We start from the raw sequence: 18,936 nt of genomic DNA, 5'->3' as shown, positions 1-18,936 counted from the left end.
GCCTGTTTTTATTTTCATCGGCTTTTTCTCATAAAAAGTTTTCCTTAAAATTCTTGCACAGACATCAACACATACACACAACTTCCTCAGATAACAAAGAGGGTGACAAGCCAGTTTAGCTGAGATCATTATGCTTTTGGATCATTTTACTCCATCTCTGCACAGATAACATGCAGAATCTGGGAATCTGAAGTCTCTTTTTACTTTGGTTGTGGATTTCTAATCCAGGTTAGAAATCACTCTTTGTTTTTACTGATTGTCAACTTCACAGCCACTACCTTTTACCTCGAACCAGTACCTTTGGCTAGGTACCTTATCTAATCTGCCATGCAGTACAAAGAGAAAATTCAAGCCAGAGGTCAGCTCTGTGTAGTTAATGTTTTTCTGGGAGTCTCTCTTACAAAGGATGAGACCACAGCAGGCTTTCCCCCTCACAAAGACACACCATGAAGCAGCTCCCTGCTTGCATCCTGCTGGTATTTTGTGTGATATGCAGTGCAAACGGAGGCAACATTTTGGTGTGGTACACTGAAGGCAGCCACTGGATTAACCTGAAGCCTGTGCTGGAGAAGCTGATTAGCAGGGGACACCAGGTGACGGTTCTCGTCCCGAGTGCATCACTGTTCATGAACACCAGTGAGCCTTCCAGCTTTCGCTATGAACCCTTTAATGTCTCTGTCTCAATGGAGGCTATAGAGGAGTTCATGGAAGAGTTCCTTCACTTCACCATATACGAGATGGATCATATGAGCTACTTGCAGATTTATATGAAATTCATCAAACTGATTAAGGTCAACCTGCAGACTACTTTGAAGTATTTGGATGGCGTGCTGAAATCAGAAACTATCATGAAGAGGCTGAAGGATGGAAAATACGACCTTCTCCTGGCTGACCCCATCTACCCAGGCAGTGACTTAACAGCAGATATTTTGGGCATCCCCTTGGTCTTCTCCCTGCGCTTTTCCCTCGGGAATAACTGGGAGAGACATTGTGGTCAGCTACCTGCTCCACCATCCTTTGTCCCTGGTGCTATGAGCAAACTGACTGATAAGATGGACTTCTCAGAGAGAGTGTGGAACTTCCTCTTCTATGCACTTAACGATCTTGTGACAGATAGCATTTATTGGAAAGAATTAGATAAATATTACACTGAAGTCAAAGGTGAGTAACAAGAAGCACTGTGTCTAACAAAGCATTTATGGACCACAAAAAGTCCATTGATAATTTAATCATTTTAATCACTTTGGACTAATTTCAATGACTTTGTATTCAATCACTTTTGACGACAATCTCAAATTTAGAGTAAATAAAATTTGAAAATTAGCTATCGCATCGTAAGTATTTGGGATACTTTGCAAAGGGTGACTGTCATCCATTACTTGTGACAGGAACACCCACCAGTGCCTGTGAGATGATGGGTAAAGCAGATATCTGGTTGATGCGAACGTACTGGGATTTCAACTTCCCTCATCCTGTCCTTCCTAACTTCAAATTTGTTGGTGGGATCCACTGCAGACCTGCTAAACCTTTACCAAAGGTAGGGCTGTCTGTGCTATCACAGGCCGATTACACAAAATTAATTGCTGGTTGGTTTGTAATGAGATAGTTACTCTTCTTGCAGGACATGGAGGACTTTGTGCAGAGTTCTGGGGATGCAGGAATTGTGGTCTTCACTCTGGGATCAATAATCAAGAACATCACCACAGAGAAAGGAAACATGATCGCCTCAGCCCTCGCACAGATCCCACAAAAGGTCAGACGACGATCTCTATGAGCCAACTTGAATTAACTTTAATTCAAAAACCACATCTTTAATTGTACAGTGGTCCATTGTTGTCACATGTCAAACGAGTTGCAAGATAAGATGATCTTTAATTAATCCCAAAGTGGGGAAATTTGTGGTATTACAGCAGCCATGGCCATGCCGACAGAACTGCTGGCCACACTAGTCTGAAAGCCGCAGGCAGGAAGGACCTGTGGTATAAATCCAAAGACTGTTTTAAAAACTCTTCTTGTAAATACATTCAAGGAGGCTTTTTAGGTTTCATGTTCCAGTATCATATGTTGTGAATGCAATGTTAATGCTGACTGTCAAATTGTTTACATGGGACAAATTCATTTAAAACATTCACTCCGTTAAACTGCAGCTTATAGATTTGTAAATAATAAAAACAAAGTCAACAAAAAGTGAACCAGGATGGTTTCCCATCTGAGGTAAGGTTCAAGCCTCAGATTGACTTTCATACCATGCTGGCATTCAGTGAAACAAACAGCACAGTGCAGGGTTGGAAACTAATCAGAGTACACTGCAAAATGTGATTTTGCCTGTTTGTTATTTTAACATATTATCCTATGTCAGTAGGACAAATGATTACTGGGGTTTTTATAATAACATGAAATTACTAGTTTAAAATGTTTTAAATGTCTCAACTATACAAAATAAATGCTAAATTGAAAATCCTGGTCCAACTGAATTAGTCAAGTGTGTCAACCTGAGTTTGGAGACAGTGCCAGGATTAAAACGCCTGCGTCGTCACGTTTTTGTGACTTGAAATGCATTATGGGCAGCTGTGTGTTGATAACACATGCTCCGTCCCTCCCATCCCCCTTTTCAGATGCAACCTGGAGGCCGCATGGATCTTGGGAGGCCATCATCTACGACATTTTGTTTCATTAACATACTATACTGGGTGAATTTTTGGTGGGTTTTCTTTTATTTTTCTGTCGAGTTTAGATATGTTTTGTGGTGGCTTTTTTATCCTCAGATCTGAATCCCAAATAGGGGGTCCTGTTTCAATCACTGACATGCCAGCTCGTCTCCACTTCCTCCCACTGTCCAAAATGAAGCCTAAATATCACAGATATTAGTGCTGCCATCTGGTGACATCATTTGCAGCCAGAGTCTGTGCAGTAGTGATCAGGGTTGGAACCAAGGTTTTGAGTTCCTGCCCATACAGCTGGTAGACTCAGTCATGAGCAGAGCTGAGCTGTCAGTCATGACATAAAAACCTGCCTTTTATGGCGTCAAGTAGCTACAACAGGCTGCATTAGTTAGGTGGAAATGGACGTTTAAGTTCAAAGAAATCTTGGATAAGTTCAATAGATTAATTCATTTAATTCAAATGACCTGACACTTTTAATTAAGCTAAAATAAATTTGCAAATTCAAATAACGAGTCTAAGCAGTTCAATCAAGCAATAAATCCAAGTCAACTTAACTGAAGCAAAAGGTTTAGACAACTGAAAATTTTAGTTACGCTGAAATAGGTTTACAAGTTGAGACAACTACCCGAAGGAGTTAAATCAGTTATGAAATCTAAATCAACCAAACTAACGCAGATGTTAACACAACAAGGAATATTTAATCAAAATAACAAATTATTTTTTTTCACTTAACTTAGAATTTTAAGGCAGCCCTTTCACTCATATTTTTAAGTTAAAACAAAAATGTTAGATTTTACAGTGTATGATAAGGTGGGAGGTCAACAGTTACACATGAGTGGAATAAAGTTCATGTAATAAATTTAGAATAATTTGGCTTTTTTCTGGATGAATCAGGATATTGGGACATGTAAGACACGAGAAACCATCAAAAGTGTAAAAAAAAAAAGAATCTATATCCTTTTAGAAGATTTGATGGGAAAGGCTGAGATGGGATTTTCAAAAATAAGTGAGGCTAACAAATCACACTGGATAGATTTTGTATGTTCACCTAAAACCACAAGTTAGTCACCAAAGATCAACCAGTTTCCAAAAAACAGTACTGAAATGTTATGTTGTAACTACTTTTTTCCCATCATTCAGCATTAAATGTACTATTGAGCAGTATATTATGACAGAAAATTAGCACTCTTTCAGTAGAAAAGTGTTTTTCCGATTGTTTATAGGTGCTGTGGAGATACAGTGGAGAAAAACCAAAAACTCTGGGTGCCAACACCAGAACATACAACTGGATCCCTCAGAATGACCTACTGGGTAAGGAAAACGTCAATAAAGCCGACTGAACAATCCTCAGGACATTTACTTTTAAATGAAACAGGGTGTGCACCACAAAGTTGTATTCTTATTACTATTATTATTATTGTTATTATTACATAGTTTGACAGCACAAAACCTGAACAGCTTATTATTCAATTTGCCAATACACAGCCAACAGCAGCACACTGGCCAGACTACGGGAGGAAACTCTGGAGCTGTCGGAGACTCACTTAGCTTGTCTATTACACACAAGAGGCGTCACTCAGGTTTATTTTCGTTGGCCAACTGTTGCATTGAGACTCAAACAGATTATTTCTATTTCCTTCCTGGGAACCTGAAGAGGAGTTGTTTTGTTTAGATTAGGACTCATTCATTGGTAGTTTAAATGTGGGTTAGGGTTAGGGTAGGGCTTGTGTCTATGATTCTCAATAAGTGTCATTATACTTGTCATGTCACACAAAGGTCAAAAGATGTGCTTTGACAACCTGTCTTGATTGGAGAAAGTAATGTATGTTTCTTGATTTTTGGTGCCCTATCAGGTCACCCCAAGACCAGAGCTTTCATCACCCATGGTGGCACAAATGGGATTTATGAGGCCATCTACCACGGTGTTCCCATGGTGGGCATCCCCATGTTCGCTGACCAGCCAGACAACATGATCCATATGAAGGCTAAGGGAGCTGCCATTATCGTGGGCTTTAACTCCATGAAGACTGAGGACCTTAGAGATGCAATCAATACTGTCATCAACGACAAACCGTAAGATCTCTAACCTGCACTTGGTTTGTTTTGGGGTATTAAAAGCAGTTTTATTAAAAGCCTCTTTGGACAGTTGATGGTTAATCATAAGACAGATTGACCTCATGCCATAAGGGAGTCATGCTCTAATGCCGTATGACAGAGTTCAATTACCACCACAGAGTTTCAAGGTCACAATGACATTACAAAACCACAGGCTGACATCTTCCTCATATTGTGGTTGAAAGTAAATAAAATCAACTCTTTACCCCTTCTTATCCATATCAAAGAAAGATAGAGTATAAAAATTGAGAATATACAATGCATTCATCTATATTTTCACCCCTGCATTTCCACATTCACAGGTACAAGGAGAGTGCCATGTGGCTGTCCAGTATCCACCATGACAGACCAGTCAGCCCTCTGGATGAGGCGGTATTCTGGATTGAGTACACAATGAGAAACAAAGGAGCCAAGCACCTGAGGGTCCAGGCCCATGAGCTCACCTGGTACCAGTATCACAGCCTGGATGTCCTGCTCCTCCTCCTCACCATCATTCTTTTCCTCATACTCCTCTTCATCAAGACCTGCAAATTCTGCTTCCGTAGGTGCTGCGGCAGAAAGGGAAAGACAAAGAGAAAGGCTGAGTAACTGAATGGAAATGTAGCTGGTGAAAAGCTGATAGACAAAGAAGCAACTCTGATGGTCTGAAGAATGTAATGTAACCACATTGCCCTGCATTGGATTGTGTGGCTCGAGACGACTGATCATCTCTGAAACACTTTGAAACAACTAATTATGTAAAACACTTAACAGGAAAAACAAAGTCAGTTTACAACCTCCAGTTCTGTTACCAAACTCATTGTGAAGAGGTCATCTGCATGATTAAAAAAAGGAAAAATTATGTTACTTTTTGTTTGTTACCAAAAACTTGTGATACATATGGACCTTCTTATTTGATCCTTGATGTAGTATTCATAATTACTTAAATTGCTGACAGGTGTGCTAATTTATTTATATATATATATATATATATATATATATATACATACATATATACATACACACACACACACACACACACACACACACACACACACACACACACACACACACACACACACACACACACACACACACACACACACACACACACACACACACACACACACACACACACACACACACACACACACACACACACACACCCATCCATGCTTTTACTTTGTTAATACTGATGCACAACAGTGCAACCACCAATACAGACATGGACACATTGGCAGCAAATCAAACTTTAATATACAGAAAATACTTGAACACAAATCACAAAGTGATGTAATTAAACTAAACAAAAATATACAGCCCTCCCATGTCATCAGAACAAAGCCAAAAGGGCTTAACTCAAACAGATGTGACAGTTGTATTTGCATAACAGCATTTTCTTTATTCTATTTGCATAATTTTTTCAGTTTTCCATCTTCTTTGATCTTCCATAACATAAGCTCCATGCAGGCAGTGGCGTCTTCTGCAGTGTCGTGGCCACAAACTGGGAAAACATTGATACCATTTAAACAAACGTATGCAATAACAAAGCATGCATTAAATATGACTCAGTTACACTGTTGCAAAGGCGTGTACTTGTGATTCTTATGCTCAAATCTGTAACCTAATTATGATCCATGTCTTTATTTGGATTTCCTTTGAGATTTATGGCTGTGGTTATCCATGATGACCCACCACTCTCTTGAATGATCCTCCTGAGGTACTCAGCAGTGATGCTGTTGAGGGTCAGCTTGTGAGGGGGGCCCAGACGGTGGGGGAAGACCACTGATGTGTCCACAACCATGCCATGGAGCAACTACAGTGAAGAGGAAGAAATCTGAAGTTCTTATTACTGGAACTAGCTTCTTTGATGACATGAAACTTTGTCAGCAATGGCCAGCATATGGGCCTCAAAATGACTTTCTTTATCTTATGTGTAGCATCCTAGTCCCACCTTTTATTCTCTTTTTGAATGGCAGCTCAACATGAACCCAGTTGCATAATGGTTTAGACAAAATATCAATACCTGATGGAAAAAGTCCCTTAAACTCTAAATCCAAACACTGCTACTAAAGTGGGTCATATGATGCCAGCTAGCCATTGTTAACCCCTCATGTCCATTATAGAAAACATGTGACCACACTTTCCTTTGGTCAGTTCAGTTATATGTCTGACATTTCCTCATTTATGAGTCTTCCTCCCTTGAGACATTACAAAGTATTGCCAATTTTACATCTCACTCATATGTTGCATTAAAACTTCAACTTGTGAACCCCTACAACAGCTGAGAAAAGCAGGTCAACCCTCCATGACTCAAGCAACTGAATGTCTTGTCAGTTCAGAGTTTGTTCTATCTCATAAGGCATTTACATTATTGTTAATACCTGCTCCATTCAGATCATTAGTAACAATACATACATTAAAAAGCTCACCTCCTCACTTATCAGTCATATGGGAAATGGAACTGTGGCTAGATGAATCCAAATAGAAAACATGGCATCCAAAAGAAGAGGAAATTAACACATGAACTAAGCACAAGGAGACTCCTGAAAAAGATTCTTTGCAGGGAAATTGTGGCGGCCATCTTGAATGTGACTGGCTTTGTTACAGACCTTTTCCTCTGTGCAAACAGGCTCGCAGCTCAGATTTGGAAATCCTAGCCTGGTTTAAACTCACAGGTTAGTTGCAACAGATATATGCTGTGAAAGAATAACACTGGAGTAAGCTAAGTCACCTTCAGGGCACAGAAGTCCGTTTCCAGGCCGTGTCCAATCACAATGGTGTCAGCACTAATGAAGCTCAATAAAGTCTCCTGCACCTCGCGGAGCGTGGTGTGCGTACCCTTCACATCCTTCTCACTGATGCCTGAAAACCTTGACAAGTGTCACAGGCTATCAATAGAGCAGTTGAATGATTTAAAATGCACTGATAAATACAGTAGTTTCTTCATTGTATCACCCTGCATTAGTAATGATCAGCACACTTTATATCAGTTATATTATCATGCAAAACTCTAGTGTCAAACAGCTAGTGGTAAGACCATTTGCTTCAACTGTGTATTTCTATATTCCCTCTCATTGAAGACACAGTGCAGGAGCTTTAATTTTGAGGTTCTTGCCTGTTTTCTTATCAGCTTTGGGTTATTTCCAGAGGGAGAGAACAGAGTTGGAGTAGGTGTTTAAACCACGTTGGGAAAAACAAACAAAAAACAGGAAAGTATCTAACTGCATTACCTGGTGTTATAGTCGATGACCTCATTATCAGGTCTGACAAAGGTGTCATAGATGACTTGCAGACTAGAGTTGACCAGCGTTACTCTGGACAGCTCCAGACCATGAATGGTATAACACTACAGAGACAAAGATTAACACAATATGTTGTTTCAGTGCATAGAGGCTCAATACCAAACATCAAAAATCTTTTAACTTTATCCAGACCCACTGATTAATTCGTTTTTATATCAGGCACATCACAATGCTCACAAAGTAATGAGTTACAATTAATGGTTAGAATTACTTATTTAGTTTGGTGTATTTATATTCAGAATGCTTACAAGCTAGATCACTTTTAAAGTAATCCCTTTATAACAAATAACAGAAGGATCTGGTGTTGAAGAACTTTCATTCTGTCAATCATTCAAGCTTTGTTGTCCTGTTACTCAGAATTTATGTGGTCCTATACCACCAGTGTTAGTCACTGATTCTGATGAAACTACAACAAATGATCAACATAAAGAAGATCTGTTCACCATTTCACAATCCAAGGAGTAGACCCCAGGACAGCTCACATTGGAGACTGGTCTGGGGACAGTCGAGACAAATCCATCCAGGCTGAGGGAATCATGGACGTGCAACTTGTGTAGAAAAGAAAATTATCAATTTACCCACAGGCACATTTGTGGAGGTCTCAAGAAATAATTTGCTCATGGAACAATCTCACTGTCTTTTCCTACCTTAAACACCTGACATCCAGGTGCTCCCATGACTCCCTCACAGCAACTGTAGCGGGTCTCCACTCCACCTGGCACTGAGCAAGCTGTACAGTAAACACTATGATGCATACAGGATGTTTTTAAAGCATAAAACTAAAGTATACTCACCTTTATTCTTAACTCCTTTCCCATAGTGGTAATTACATTCCTCCTGACGGACGTGTTTACCCGTTTGGCTCACAAAGTATGTAGCCCCACATCGACAGCAGATCCTCTTCAGAGCTTTACTCAACAAAACAGAAAAAAAGTACATCACCGGACTGAAATAATCCCTGGCTGTAGTCGAGGATTACAAAGGTTAAGTGTGCCCTCTAGTGATACAATAGGAGAATGGCATCAAATAGTCTGACAGTGGGTGTTTGACATTTTCACTTACCTTCTGGGTTTCCTTTCTTATTGTCAGCAAAAAGAACAGCACAGCCAGGTTTCTCTGGGTGCTGGACAGGATAGTTGCTCTCAATCAGCTTTTCCTCAGTCAAAATATAGTCCTTCAAACTCTCATAAAACGCCATATCATCTGCTGGAAATACAAATTTACTCAGATGCTGTCAATACATCTGACTGAAAGGACAAATGCATTGAATAGAAACCAATTCACCTCACCATTTCCTTTGAACCTCTTCTGGTTAAGTGGAATGTGGCCTTTGAATTGTTGGGTGTTGACTTCATTTTCATCTGCACCAGAAAAATATAAATGATTACATATAACTAAATTATAACTTTTAATCAGCATAATTTACACATTTTATTATCAGTTTGAGATTTCCAGAGATTAAACCTTTAGCAGCAGCAGCACTTTGATTCTTCAGCCTCTTCAGTGCATTCACTGCAACACTCTGATATCTGAGTTTGTTCACACTGCGATTATACACGGTCCTCTCTTCAGCAAGGGCCTATCAACAACAACAGGGCTCGAATTAAATTCATTCCTGGACTGTAGTAGTCAGTGAGGATGATATTACACGGCACAAGCTCACCTTATCAAAGGCATCATTAGCACTGGCTGTTGTTTTGAGGAACTCCTCTGTGAACATGTTGACATAACGCTGTCGGATCTCATGTGGCACTTTGTCTTTGGGGGCCTCACACTGCGGCTTCAACTTACGTTTCGTAGGCACTGGCTAAAAAGAAAAAAATTACTATTAATATTTAACTGATGAAACATTTCTAACTCAAGTCTCTGTAAATGACCCCAACAAAGGCTGCATTTCACTTACCTTAACAGCTGCATGAGCAGCAGTGTGAGGAGTAGTGGAAGCGGCAGAACTTGAATTTGCCAATGCACAGGCAGAAGTCAGTGAAGGTTTACGTGCCAGTGCAGGAATGAGCACAGGTGCTGCTGAGCGGCATCTTTGCACAGGGGTACCAGTAGGTGAATAGTATGTTTGATTCACAGCAACAGCTCTCATCTGCACTTGACGGATTGGGGTAAGCACTGAGGTAACTGGGCTGGAACTGCAAGTAACAGGCAGAGGGAAGGTGCCCTCTGGGAGGATCAAGTGCAAGTTGTTGCCCACTTTGATCATGGCATTTCCCAAAGGTATGCAGTTCATGTAAGCTGTGGAACAAATCAAAAACATACATACATTCAGTCAAAGATACTAAAAAAAACAAAAGTCATTGACAGAAAAAGCCAACAGATGCGTACCATTTTGCACAGGAGCAGGCTGCAGGTTTTCAGGGGTTTGAGCTACAGGAGAAGGCGCACCCTGTGTCTCTGACCTCTGACCTCTCTGACAGGTTGAGGAAAGGAAAGCCTGTCCACCTTTAACTGAAGCAGCCAGCATGGAGGCTCTCTGCTGTACGTGCCGGATATTGGAGGTGATGGAGGCCTGGGAGGCAAATCCTGACACCGCAGGGCTCCGTAGGGGAACCAGCACCTGTGGCTGAGGTCTGCTCTTAGCCATTGGGTGCTGAATGGAAACACGCAAACCAGTAATGAGCTAAATTATAATTCAGGCTTGAAATTCTAATTTGTAACCTTAAAGGAGTAGTGATCCAGAGAAAAATGGCAATTCTGAAATATCCAACTTACATTTCCATTAATGGTAGCAGATCATTTACACTGTTTTTTTAACTATATCTTTTAATTTAACATGAAAAAAGTCATGTATATGTGGCATGCACCTCGGTACGTTTAGCTTCATGAGCCACCCGCGTCTTTCCTGGCAATGCTTGGGGTTGGATGTTAACCTCCGGCTTCTCCAAAGTCACAGCTCCAACCTAAAAATGACAAGGTGAGCAAAAAGATCTTTACACTGTGAGAGAAATTTCATCTTGGAGCTGGAGTGTCTACAGCATACTCACAGACACATCACGCTGCTCATTTCCCTTATCCTCCTCATTTGCCTTCATGAAGATCCTGTAGCACTCCTCCATTGGGTCACTATCAGAAAGCTCAATTTCTGAATAGTTGAGCTCATCTTCATCAGAGCTGGAATCAGTAATGATGACCGTGTCATCCACCCTCTCCAAAGGCTGTTCAATTGAAGCGGATGATGATTCAGCTCTCAAACTTGATGCTAATGAACTGTGTAGAGCCAAACCTTGGCTGCTGCCTGATACTGGTTCTGCTGGCTCCTGGTAGCTTTCACGTGGACCATGGTTCACGGCAGTTTTTCCCAGCATCTCTACTGGAATTTTGCTTGATTTTGTCTGGCTGTGTGGCGGAACTGATGGTGCACATGTTGCGTAAGACCACTGATTACTAACTCTGTCCTGAGCTGGCAGCTCTGTTCTCTGGACTTGCTTGCATGGTGAGACCGAGACAGCAACTGGATCTTTATAAAAAAGAGAATTTTTTGGCGGAAAATCATATGGCTGCAGTGGATTCATTTTCTCAACACGATGCGGCAGGTCACACTTAGACAATTCAACCTGAAAAGTGTTTTCTTCCTTTTCCTCCACCAGACTGTTCCACTTTTGATCTTGCTGGTCTTTGGTGGCAGACTGACTTGCAGGTTCAGGACTTTTCACCACTACGGTTTCAGTAGCCTGAAAGTGAGTAATTTTCTGTCTTTTTCCTCCCAGGTCTTCTGAACATCCAGTCAAGTCAACAACACTCCTATTAATTAGTATATCTTTGCATCCTTCATTCTCATAATGCTCATGATTAAATCGACCTTGATTGCTTTCAGTACAGCAATTACTGTATGCTCTGTTTTCTTGTACCGTTGTGACCATGCATGCCTTAGCATTTGTGAAGCACAGAGGTGCAGAATTAAGTAAAACAGCAGCTATTTTGACCTCTTTCGATTCAACTACTTTATCCTGGAAGGATTTCCCAGCAACAGAATCAGCGGGTTTCTGAACTCGCCTTCTCTTTTTGTCAGGCGAGGGAGGAATGTCAATAATCAGGACGTCGTCTTCATTAAGGTCATCAAGTGGCTCCGGAAGTGGCAATCTTGAAAGCTGAGCCTGAGATGTGACTGGCTTCTTTTGGTCACAAGGTACAGAATTTCTCATTCTTTTCAAACCTTGTCCATTTTTCACTTTTTGCTCTTTGCCTGATGAGCTGTAAGACCGCAAGTCAGCAGAAAAGTTGGACAGCGGGTCATACTCCAAATCAGTCCTTGGTTTTGAGTTGTCAACCACGTACTTCCTTGCTCGGGAGTTTGTTTGGGTATAGTCTGTGCATGATGACAGTCCGTAAGAACTTGTGTCTACATTTGTACCTGCAGTCTCAGACTTGGAAACTGGGACAGCAGGCCCAGTATTTCTGCTGTCTGCCAGCACAGTCCGGCAGCGTGACAGTCGCCTTTGCTCCTGCTCCACCTCGTGCCTTACAGTTTCAATCTCTTTGTTGATACGCTCCAGCTCCTGAAGGCAGTCATCTCTGGTCTCATCATTCACTGATGCTCCAAAGCCAGCATGCGGATAACCATTCTGAACTCCTGTCCAAAAGAAACATAAAACAGAAACTTCTAGCATTAGTGATATGGTGCAAAATAATTCAGGGTGAGACTGGGTTAAATATAAAGAAGTTGTGGGGAGTGCTGGTGTGGTGGCCTGTGAGAGCAAACATCTCTAACTTTAATGTTATAGTTCTATCATCTACTTCCTTTAGTGTCCTTTTATGTCTGCAAATTAGCTTAATTTAATGCAAAGGAATGAATTATTTTGAACAGATTGCGCAGCAAAGAACCAATAATTAAATCATTTTGAAAAAACACTGATTTTCCTTACCTGCCTTGAGAATAATAGGTCTACAAATGTGCTTAATTTTAATACTACATAGCTTATTATAAAATTGCAGGGATCAAGACATAGGATGGCTGAATTACTCTCAGACAAAATGTGATACCAGTCTATTTTAGATTTTTTTAACCCTTATTTGAATGCAAAAACACATGCAAGGTAATCAAGTGTTAACAGGTGAGTTGCTTCATCTTCAGACAGTTATGCAATTATTTAACCCACATCTAATCCACTTTACTTTTAAGTTGAACTTCGTATCTTAAAAAAGTGTGTATGCAGTTGAAAAGTTCAAAGGCAACACTATTGATACAAGCTAAGAGAACTACAGCCGGCTAGCATAAACGCTAAGTTACCTTTAAACACTGACCTGTACAACCTACTATCCATGATTTGCTGGAGGCATCACACATATCCCGCAATTCCGTGACATGTCTGTACAAACAGTGAGGCCTCTCACAACGTTCTGAGAAAGGACAATTTATATCAGCAAAAAAACCAGACGAGGGAAACATGAGCAAAAACGCCACTTCTCTCGATGGTTTAGCTGCTAGCCGCTGTATCTGCTAGCTGTGGGTCCCACAGGTCAAGCGTCCAATTGGACTTCAAGCGACGCCAGCCTCAAATTTATAGGCTCTGCTCAGGTCGCAAGACGACCGTTAAATAAAAGCTGCGCAAATTTATTCGTTAAAATTAAGCTCGTTTTTCGTCCCTATGTATGTTTATTTTTACGGAGATAAAACCAATTTTATCTCCACAAAAGCTTATAATATTTCGAGCAATGACAGTTGAATAAGTTAGCTGTGGTGCATGGTGTCGCAGTACTCCCTCCACGTCGGCAGATGGCGCTGCGGCACAAACCTGAATTGAGATATACAACGACAGAGAAACTTCACCGTTTGCTACAATTTCCCCACAGCAACTGCAACGACAACTGTCTTATCCGGGATATTGAAATCTACAAAATACATAAAATTCTTTGGTTGAAATGGATAAGAGCGAGGATGAGATGGAAGAGGATGAAAGCGAGTGGAAGAACAGTTTCGTGGATTCAGTCCCACTCAGCCCCGCTTCAGTTTCTGGTAAAGTACGAAGACAGGAAGGCTTAGGCTGCCCGAAACCAGACAGTTTCTTTTTGCTTTCAGTTGCTTTTGACGTGAGGACAGACACCTTGCTCAGTCCATCAGCTATCTATATGCGTCAGATGGTGATTACTGTGTAACCTATTTCAGGTACAAGCCTGAAGAAAGCGTTAGGACCGGCACCTGCAAACAGAGTCATTGTGCACTTTGACCTGGACTGCTTCTATGCCCAGGTGGAAATGATCAGAAACCCAGCACTGAGAGAAGTTCCTTTAGGTAGACTGATTCAATACATCCTCTATGGTGAATGAAAAAAGTTGACTGTTTGTGTTTCCTGAATGTTTTTGTGATTCAGTAATGCTTCTCATTATCAGGTATTCAGCAGAAATACATCATAGTCACTTGTAACTATGTGGCAAGGGAGCTGGGTGTCACCAAGCTGATGTCTGTTACTCATGCTAAGGAGAAATGTCCACAGCTGGTGCTGGTGAAAGGAGAAGACCTTACACACTACAGGGAAATGTCCTACAAAGTGACAGGTAGGCAGGATGCTCCACAAACAATGCAATGAAAACATGTTGGATTTGAATGTCATTCTTTTCTCAACGTGTCTTGCCATGCTGCCTTTGCTTTCCTCAGTTACACATTCTAACCTACAGATCAGTGCAACAAGCTTGCGCTAACATCATGTATATTTCTGTTCATGTATGTTCTTTCTTTACCTTTTTTTGTCCTCCATCCAGAGCTGCTGATGTCTTACTGTCCGCTGGTAGAGAGGCTTGGATTTGATGAAAACTTCATGGACATCACAAAGATGGTAGAAACAAGACTAGCAGAGACAGCAGAATCTAACAGCTTTTCATTCAAAGGACACGTCTACAACCGTCTCAGTGAGTCACATTTTTGCCTCTGGTGTGCAGCTGTACATCTACATATGTACATCTGGCTCATGGTAACCGGGAAATTAGTTGTGAAACAAGCCAAGATGCTAAAAATTGTGCAATATTTGCATTGCACTCTCAGTTTCTCACCACATGAAAAGTTTGCTTTTGGATCATCTTGAAGAAGGTTTTCAAAACCACAGATTTCTGTTTCTCTTTTCCTGCTCAGGTGCAGATGTTGAAGCTATTGATCACCCAAGGTTGGCTTTAGGTTCACATATTGCCGCAGAGCTGAGAGAAGCCATCCACAGCAAACTGGGTCTGACTGGCTGTGCCGGCATCGCCACGAACAAGCTACTGGCCAAACTGGTGTCGGGCACCTTCAAGCCCAATCAGCAAACCTCCCTGTTGCCAGAGAACGTCAGCGACATCATGGATGGCCTGAATGGTCTCCGCAAAGTACCCGGTATAGAGGTTCAGCTCATGTGCAACTATTTTTCAATTCTGAGCTCTTTGGTGTGTCTTCAGTTTCTATCAGGTATCCCCACTGGTAAGTCTGTGGTCCTGTCGTGTATTTTTAGGGGTCGGTCATCAAACTGCTAAGAGACTTCAAGCCCTGGGATTGGTCAGCGTGAAAGACTTACAGCTCTTCCCACTGAATGACTTGGTGAGAGAGTTTGGAGGTCCCAGTGCTCAGCGCTTGAAGAATCTGGCCCTTGGTGTTGATGACTCACCTGTCACCCCTACTGGGGCACCCCAGGTAGGCTAGGAAATCACCACTATCTCAGTAAAGTGTTTTATAATTTTATATATATATAAATATGTTGACAGTCAGTGTAAGCAGGGCTTGACCTCCTGATGTCCAAACTTACTTTCTCAAGCCAAAATCTATTTCATGAGTTGAAAATAAAAGTAGGTGGTGTGGTGTCCTTTTGGACAATCTTGAATCTCCAAGAGGCTTAGAGTTTTTTGTTTTTGTTTTGGTTTTGTTTTTGTTTTTTTTGCAAATCAGTAAATCTGCCAAAAAACAGGAGGCGTGTCCTCTCATGTTTCAGTCTCTTAGTGATGAAGACTCCTTCAAGAAAATGTCATCAACTAAAGACGTTTTGGAGAAGATTCAGGAGCTCCTGAGCAGTCTGGTGGAGAGGTGCGATACTTTGTCAGCTATTTAAAACCACTGAAGTCACTGGATCTAACTTTGATCTTAACTGTTTGGCAATTAGGATGCACAAAGATGGCAGGCAGCCACACACCCTCCGGCTTACCATCCGTAGATACTCGGCGACCAACAAGTGGTTCAGTCGGGAGAGCCGGCAGTCTCCGATCCCCAACCACATAGGACAGAAGATCATCTCTGGTAAGCTTACAAATACTGTAATGTCCCAACTGCGTGACCTCAGGATGGCGTATGTAGACACTGTATCAAGATTTCCAGGGTGTGTATTTACAGTGTATTTATTTGTGTCTGTATTGAAACGAATAATCCCCCATTATGAACCCACAATTACTAAATAGCTCTTATTTAGCTATCAGCTTTTAGATTTAGCTTGAGGTTGATTTCTCATTTGGGTACAGATCCCCTCTTAATGGCAGGTGTTAATGGTGTGTACCAAATCTAGATAAGACTCTATAATAACTAGTATTGTCAACCTTTGCCTCCTAAACTAAGCCAGTTGTCCTTAAACAGGAGCTTGAATTTATCGCTGTTCAGTTAAGAGGATTCTCATCATCTCCACATCCTGATGTCCAAAACTGCAGTTAAAGCATTATTTTCTATAATGTCTCTATAGGCAGCAGTGATGATGCTGTGGTCCAGCTGGTCCCGTTGGCCATGAAGCTCTTCCACAAGTTGGTGGACAGCAACGCCGCCTTCCACCTCACCCTCATTAACGTTTGCTTCAGTAACCTGCAGACCAGGGGAGCTGCCACCACCATAGCGTCTTTCTTCGCACAGCACAGCACGTCTCCCAGAAAAACACAGATCTTCTCAACGCAGCGCCAGGTAGCACAGGAAAGTTTAAAGACGCATTGAATTCAGTGTCCTCAAAAAAGTCTTAGTTTTATTCCTAAATATTCTTCATATTCTTCATGTCTTAATGCTTGTTATGAAAGGTTGTTGTCTCTGATTTTGGACTGTTGGGAAACGTTATATGCTTTTACAATAAAAGTGGGATTGTTGTTGGACTGCAACTATAACACAGCTATGATCCCATTAATCATAAAAAAGAAAAACAAAATTTAGTTGGATATCTTCTTTCTGATTATTTATTTTACAAAACTTGAAAAAACATGGCATCTAAATATTTTGTGCCCACAAGTATCACCACCATTAAAAAATAAGTGGGGGGCCCCACATGCTTTACATATGGAGACCTCAAGAACCTTGTTTTCTCCTCCTGGCTGCTGCCTCCTCAGTTTAGTCGACTTACCTTTCAAACCTGCCGTTGGGTTGTGGGGTTCAGAGGGTTAAAAGGTCTTAAAGAGTCTTAAATTTACCTTGGTGAACTCTGCAGAGACTCTGCTCCATGCTTATTATGCTGAAAAGATCTTATTTTATTCTTGACACTGTGCTGGTGTATGAAGAATTTCCCCTTCTCAGAAATAGTGCGTCAGTACTGAGAATATCCTGGAATAATTTGCTCTCCTCTTTAATTCCCCAATAGGATGATCCCTCACAGAAGACAGTAACCACAAAAAGCCCATGTTGTTCTGAGGCAGCATTACATGGCTTTAAAAGAGAACAGAGGCCTGTTGTTGCTGTTGAAGACCCTCCGCTTCAGACAGTATTCTGCAACACAATGCGGTCAGACTTTGATGAAACAGATGACACAGTGACAAATCGACTGCCCCCGAATGTTGACCCAGAAGTGTTCATGCTTCTCCCTGAGGACATCCAGAAGGAGCTGTTATCTCCTGCCTACACAAACTCTGTCCCCTGCACTTCCAGCACAGTCACAGTCGTTGATGTTCCCCACATAACAAAAAACAAGCCTCCACAGTCATTTGCAGACTCACAAAATATTGAAGACATAAAAGAGGTTCCAGATAAATTGGATTCATCAGACAGGCTGGTCGTCGTGAATCACCAGAGTCCTGTGGGCACAAGTGCATTTTCAGGAGAAAATGTCATGAGAGAAGGGAGACTGTCATACCCCCGGTCTTCTGACTGTGAGTTCCCGGGAAATGTGGACCCTAAGGTGTTTTCTGAGCTTCCGCCGGATGTTCAGAAGGAGCTAATGTCTGAATGGAAGCAACAGAAGGCGGTGCTGAAGGCCACCTCGTTGAGGAAACCAGGGAGAAGCTTGATGCCCAAAGACAGAAAAGCTGCAGGAAAAGGCAGTCAGGCAAACAATTTGTTGAAGTATTTCAAACCCAGTTAGAGGGGGACAAGTTATTTTGCTGTGTTATTTCTCTTAAAGAAAACCTTTCATTTCTTGTTGATGGGTTGTTCTGATGTGGTATACACAGGAAATAAACAAAACAGAAGAAACACTTCACAGTATTCTGCAATAGCTCAATCAGATGTCAGTTAATGGAAAGCTTTCTAACCGTCATGACACCTGTGGACCTTCAGACACATGTGAATGTCAGCTTTAATAGAAGTTAAACAGAGCCAAAGTAACATTAGATGTACTAGTTGGCCAGAGAGTTATTGACATGTGATGCACCACACACAATAGAGGAAAATTCTCAAAAACCAATGCCAAAAATAAGAAAACTACATTGGACAAAGAGGAAAAGTGGTTACAATTAGAGCCACACCAGCACTAACTGACACTAACTGTTTTTTTGTCCACCCGTTGTTATCATTGTTATGCACATCAGTTGCCTTTTAGTTCATATTGATTTCAAAACATCTACAAACTGTTGGCTTTTGTTGTGCTTTGATCACTATGTGTGAAATCTCCCTTTACCTAAAGTGACCTCATTTTGTCTCCCTTTGTAAACATGGGCCAAAGAAAAGTTCAAATAAACTGCAAAATATTAAGAGAAACCTGAAAGAAGTCTTTAGTTTCTTTGTTTTCATATTG

General features: G+C 41.3%; 3 protein-coding genes across 5 annotated transcripts; 2 read left to right on the top strand and 1 right to left on the bottom strand.

The window, feature by feature from the left end:
* Positions 1–446: 446 nt before the first annotated feature.
* LOC139332286 (UDP-glucuronosyltransferase 2A2-like) lies at positions 447–5,366 on the top strand. Of its 2 annotated transcripts, XM_070964112.1 has the most exons (6): positions 447–1,161; positions 1,389–1,537; positions 1,622–1,753; positions 3,887–3,974; positions 4,517–4,736; positions 5,081–5,366. In XM_070964112.1, exons 1-6 carry the CDS (start codon positions 447–449, stop codon positions 5,364–5,366), a joined length of 1,590 nt encoding a protein of 529 aa, XP_070820213.1. The 2 variants fall into 2 exon arrangements, with proteins under 2 accessions (XP_070820213.1, XP_070820215.1); XM_070964114.1 differs by lacking the exon at positions 1,622–1,753.
* A 754-nt stretch (positions 5,367–6,120) lies between these two features.
* On the bottom strand, positions 6,121–13,457 carry LOC139332284 (RNA exonuclease 1 homolog). Its single transcript, XM_070964110.1, has 17 exons — positions 13,313–13,457; positions 11,865–12,641; positions 11,056–11,795; positions 10,876–10,971; positions 10,397–10,661; positions 9,966–10,306; positions 9,726–9,869; positions 9,527–9,641; positions 9,352–9,423; positions 9,125–9,268; positions 8,857–8,970; positions 8,710–8,783; positions 8,506–8,610; positions 7,991–8,106; positions 7,492–7,630; positions 6,453–6,573; positions 6,121–6,261 (listed from the first exon to the last, which is right to left on the bottom strand). The coding sequence occupies exons 1-17, from the start codon at positions 13,455–13,457 to the stop codon at positions 6,164–6,166; spliced, it is 3,606 nt and encodes a 1,201-aa protein (XP_070820211.1). The 3' UTR covers positions 6,121–6,163.
* Positions 13,458–13,810: 353 nt separating this feature from the next.
* Positions 13,811–18,903, top strand: poli (polymerase (DNA directed) iota). Of its 2 annotated transcripts, XM_070965078.1 has the most exons (10): positions 13,811–14,024; positions 14,175–14,300; positions 14,399–14,563; positions 14,768–14,914; positions 15,135–15,371; positions 15,487–15,665; positions 15,961–16,052; positions 16,129–16,262; positions 16,696–16,907; positions 17,569–18,903. In XM_070965078.1, the coding sequence occupies exons 1-10, from the start codon at positions 13,931–13,933 to the stop codon at positions 18,283–18,285; spliced, it is 2,103 nt and encodes a 700-aa protein (XP_070821179.1). In that variant the 5' UTR covers positions 13,811–13,930; the 3' UTR covers positions 18,286–18,903. The 2 variants fall into 2 exon arrangements, with proteins under 2 accessions (XP_070821179.1, XP_070821180.1); XM_070965079.1 differs by lacking the exon at positions 13,811–14,024 and having other exon boundaries at positions 14,189–14,257.
* The last annotated feature ends 33 nt before the right edge of the window (positions 18,904–18,936 follow it).

This window comes from Chaetodon trifascialis, chromosome 6 (assembly GCF_039877785.1).
Source record: "Chaetodon trifascialis isolate fChaTrf1 chromosome 6, fChaTrf1.hap1, whole genome shotgun sequence".
Taxonomy (NCBI): domain Eukaryota; kingdom Metazoa; phylum Chordata; class Actinopteri; order Chaetodontiformes; family Chaetodontidae; genus Chaetodon; species Chaetodon trifascialis.
This window is presented reverse-complemented; position numbering and strand designations above follow the sequence as displayed.

Coding starts and splice junctions, on each gene's coding strand:
- LOC139332286 (XM_070964112.1), top strand. CDS start 447: ATGAAGCAGCTCCCTGCTTGCATCCTGCTGGTATTTTGTGTGATATGC. Junction 1,162..1,388: donor ATATTACACTGAAGTCAAAG/GTGAGTAACAAG, acceptor TACTTGTGACAG/GAACACCCACCAGTGCCTGT. Junction 1,538..1,621: donor CTGCTAAACCTTTACCAAAG/GTAGGGCTGTCT, acceptor CTCTTCTTGCAG/GACATGGAGGACTTTGTGCA.
- LOC139332284 (XM_070964110.1), bottom strand. CDS start 13,457: ATGTTTCCCTCGTCTGGTTTTTTTGCTGATATAAATTGTCCTTTCTCA. Junction 12,642..13,312: donor ATGGATAGTAGGTTGTACAG/GTCAGTGTTTAA, acceptor TCTTTTGGACAG/GAGTTCAGAATGGTTATCCG. Junction 10,972..11,055: donor ATGAGCAGCGTGATGTGTCT/GTGAGTATGCTG, acceptor TGTCATTTTTAG/GTTGGAGCTGTGACTTTGGA.
- poli (XM_070965078.1), top strand. CDS start 13,931: ATGGATAAGAGCGAGGATGAGATGGAAGAGGATGAAAGCGAGTGGAAG. Junction 14,025..14,174: donor CAGCCCCGCTTCAGTTTCTG/GTAAAGTACGAA, acceptor AACCTATTTCAG/GTACAAGCCTGAAGAAAGCG. Junction 15,372..15,486: donor TGGTCTCCGCAAAGTACCCG/GTATAGAGGTTC, acceptor GTGTATTTTTAG/GGGTCGGTCATCAAACTGCT.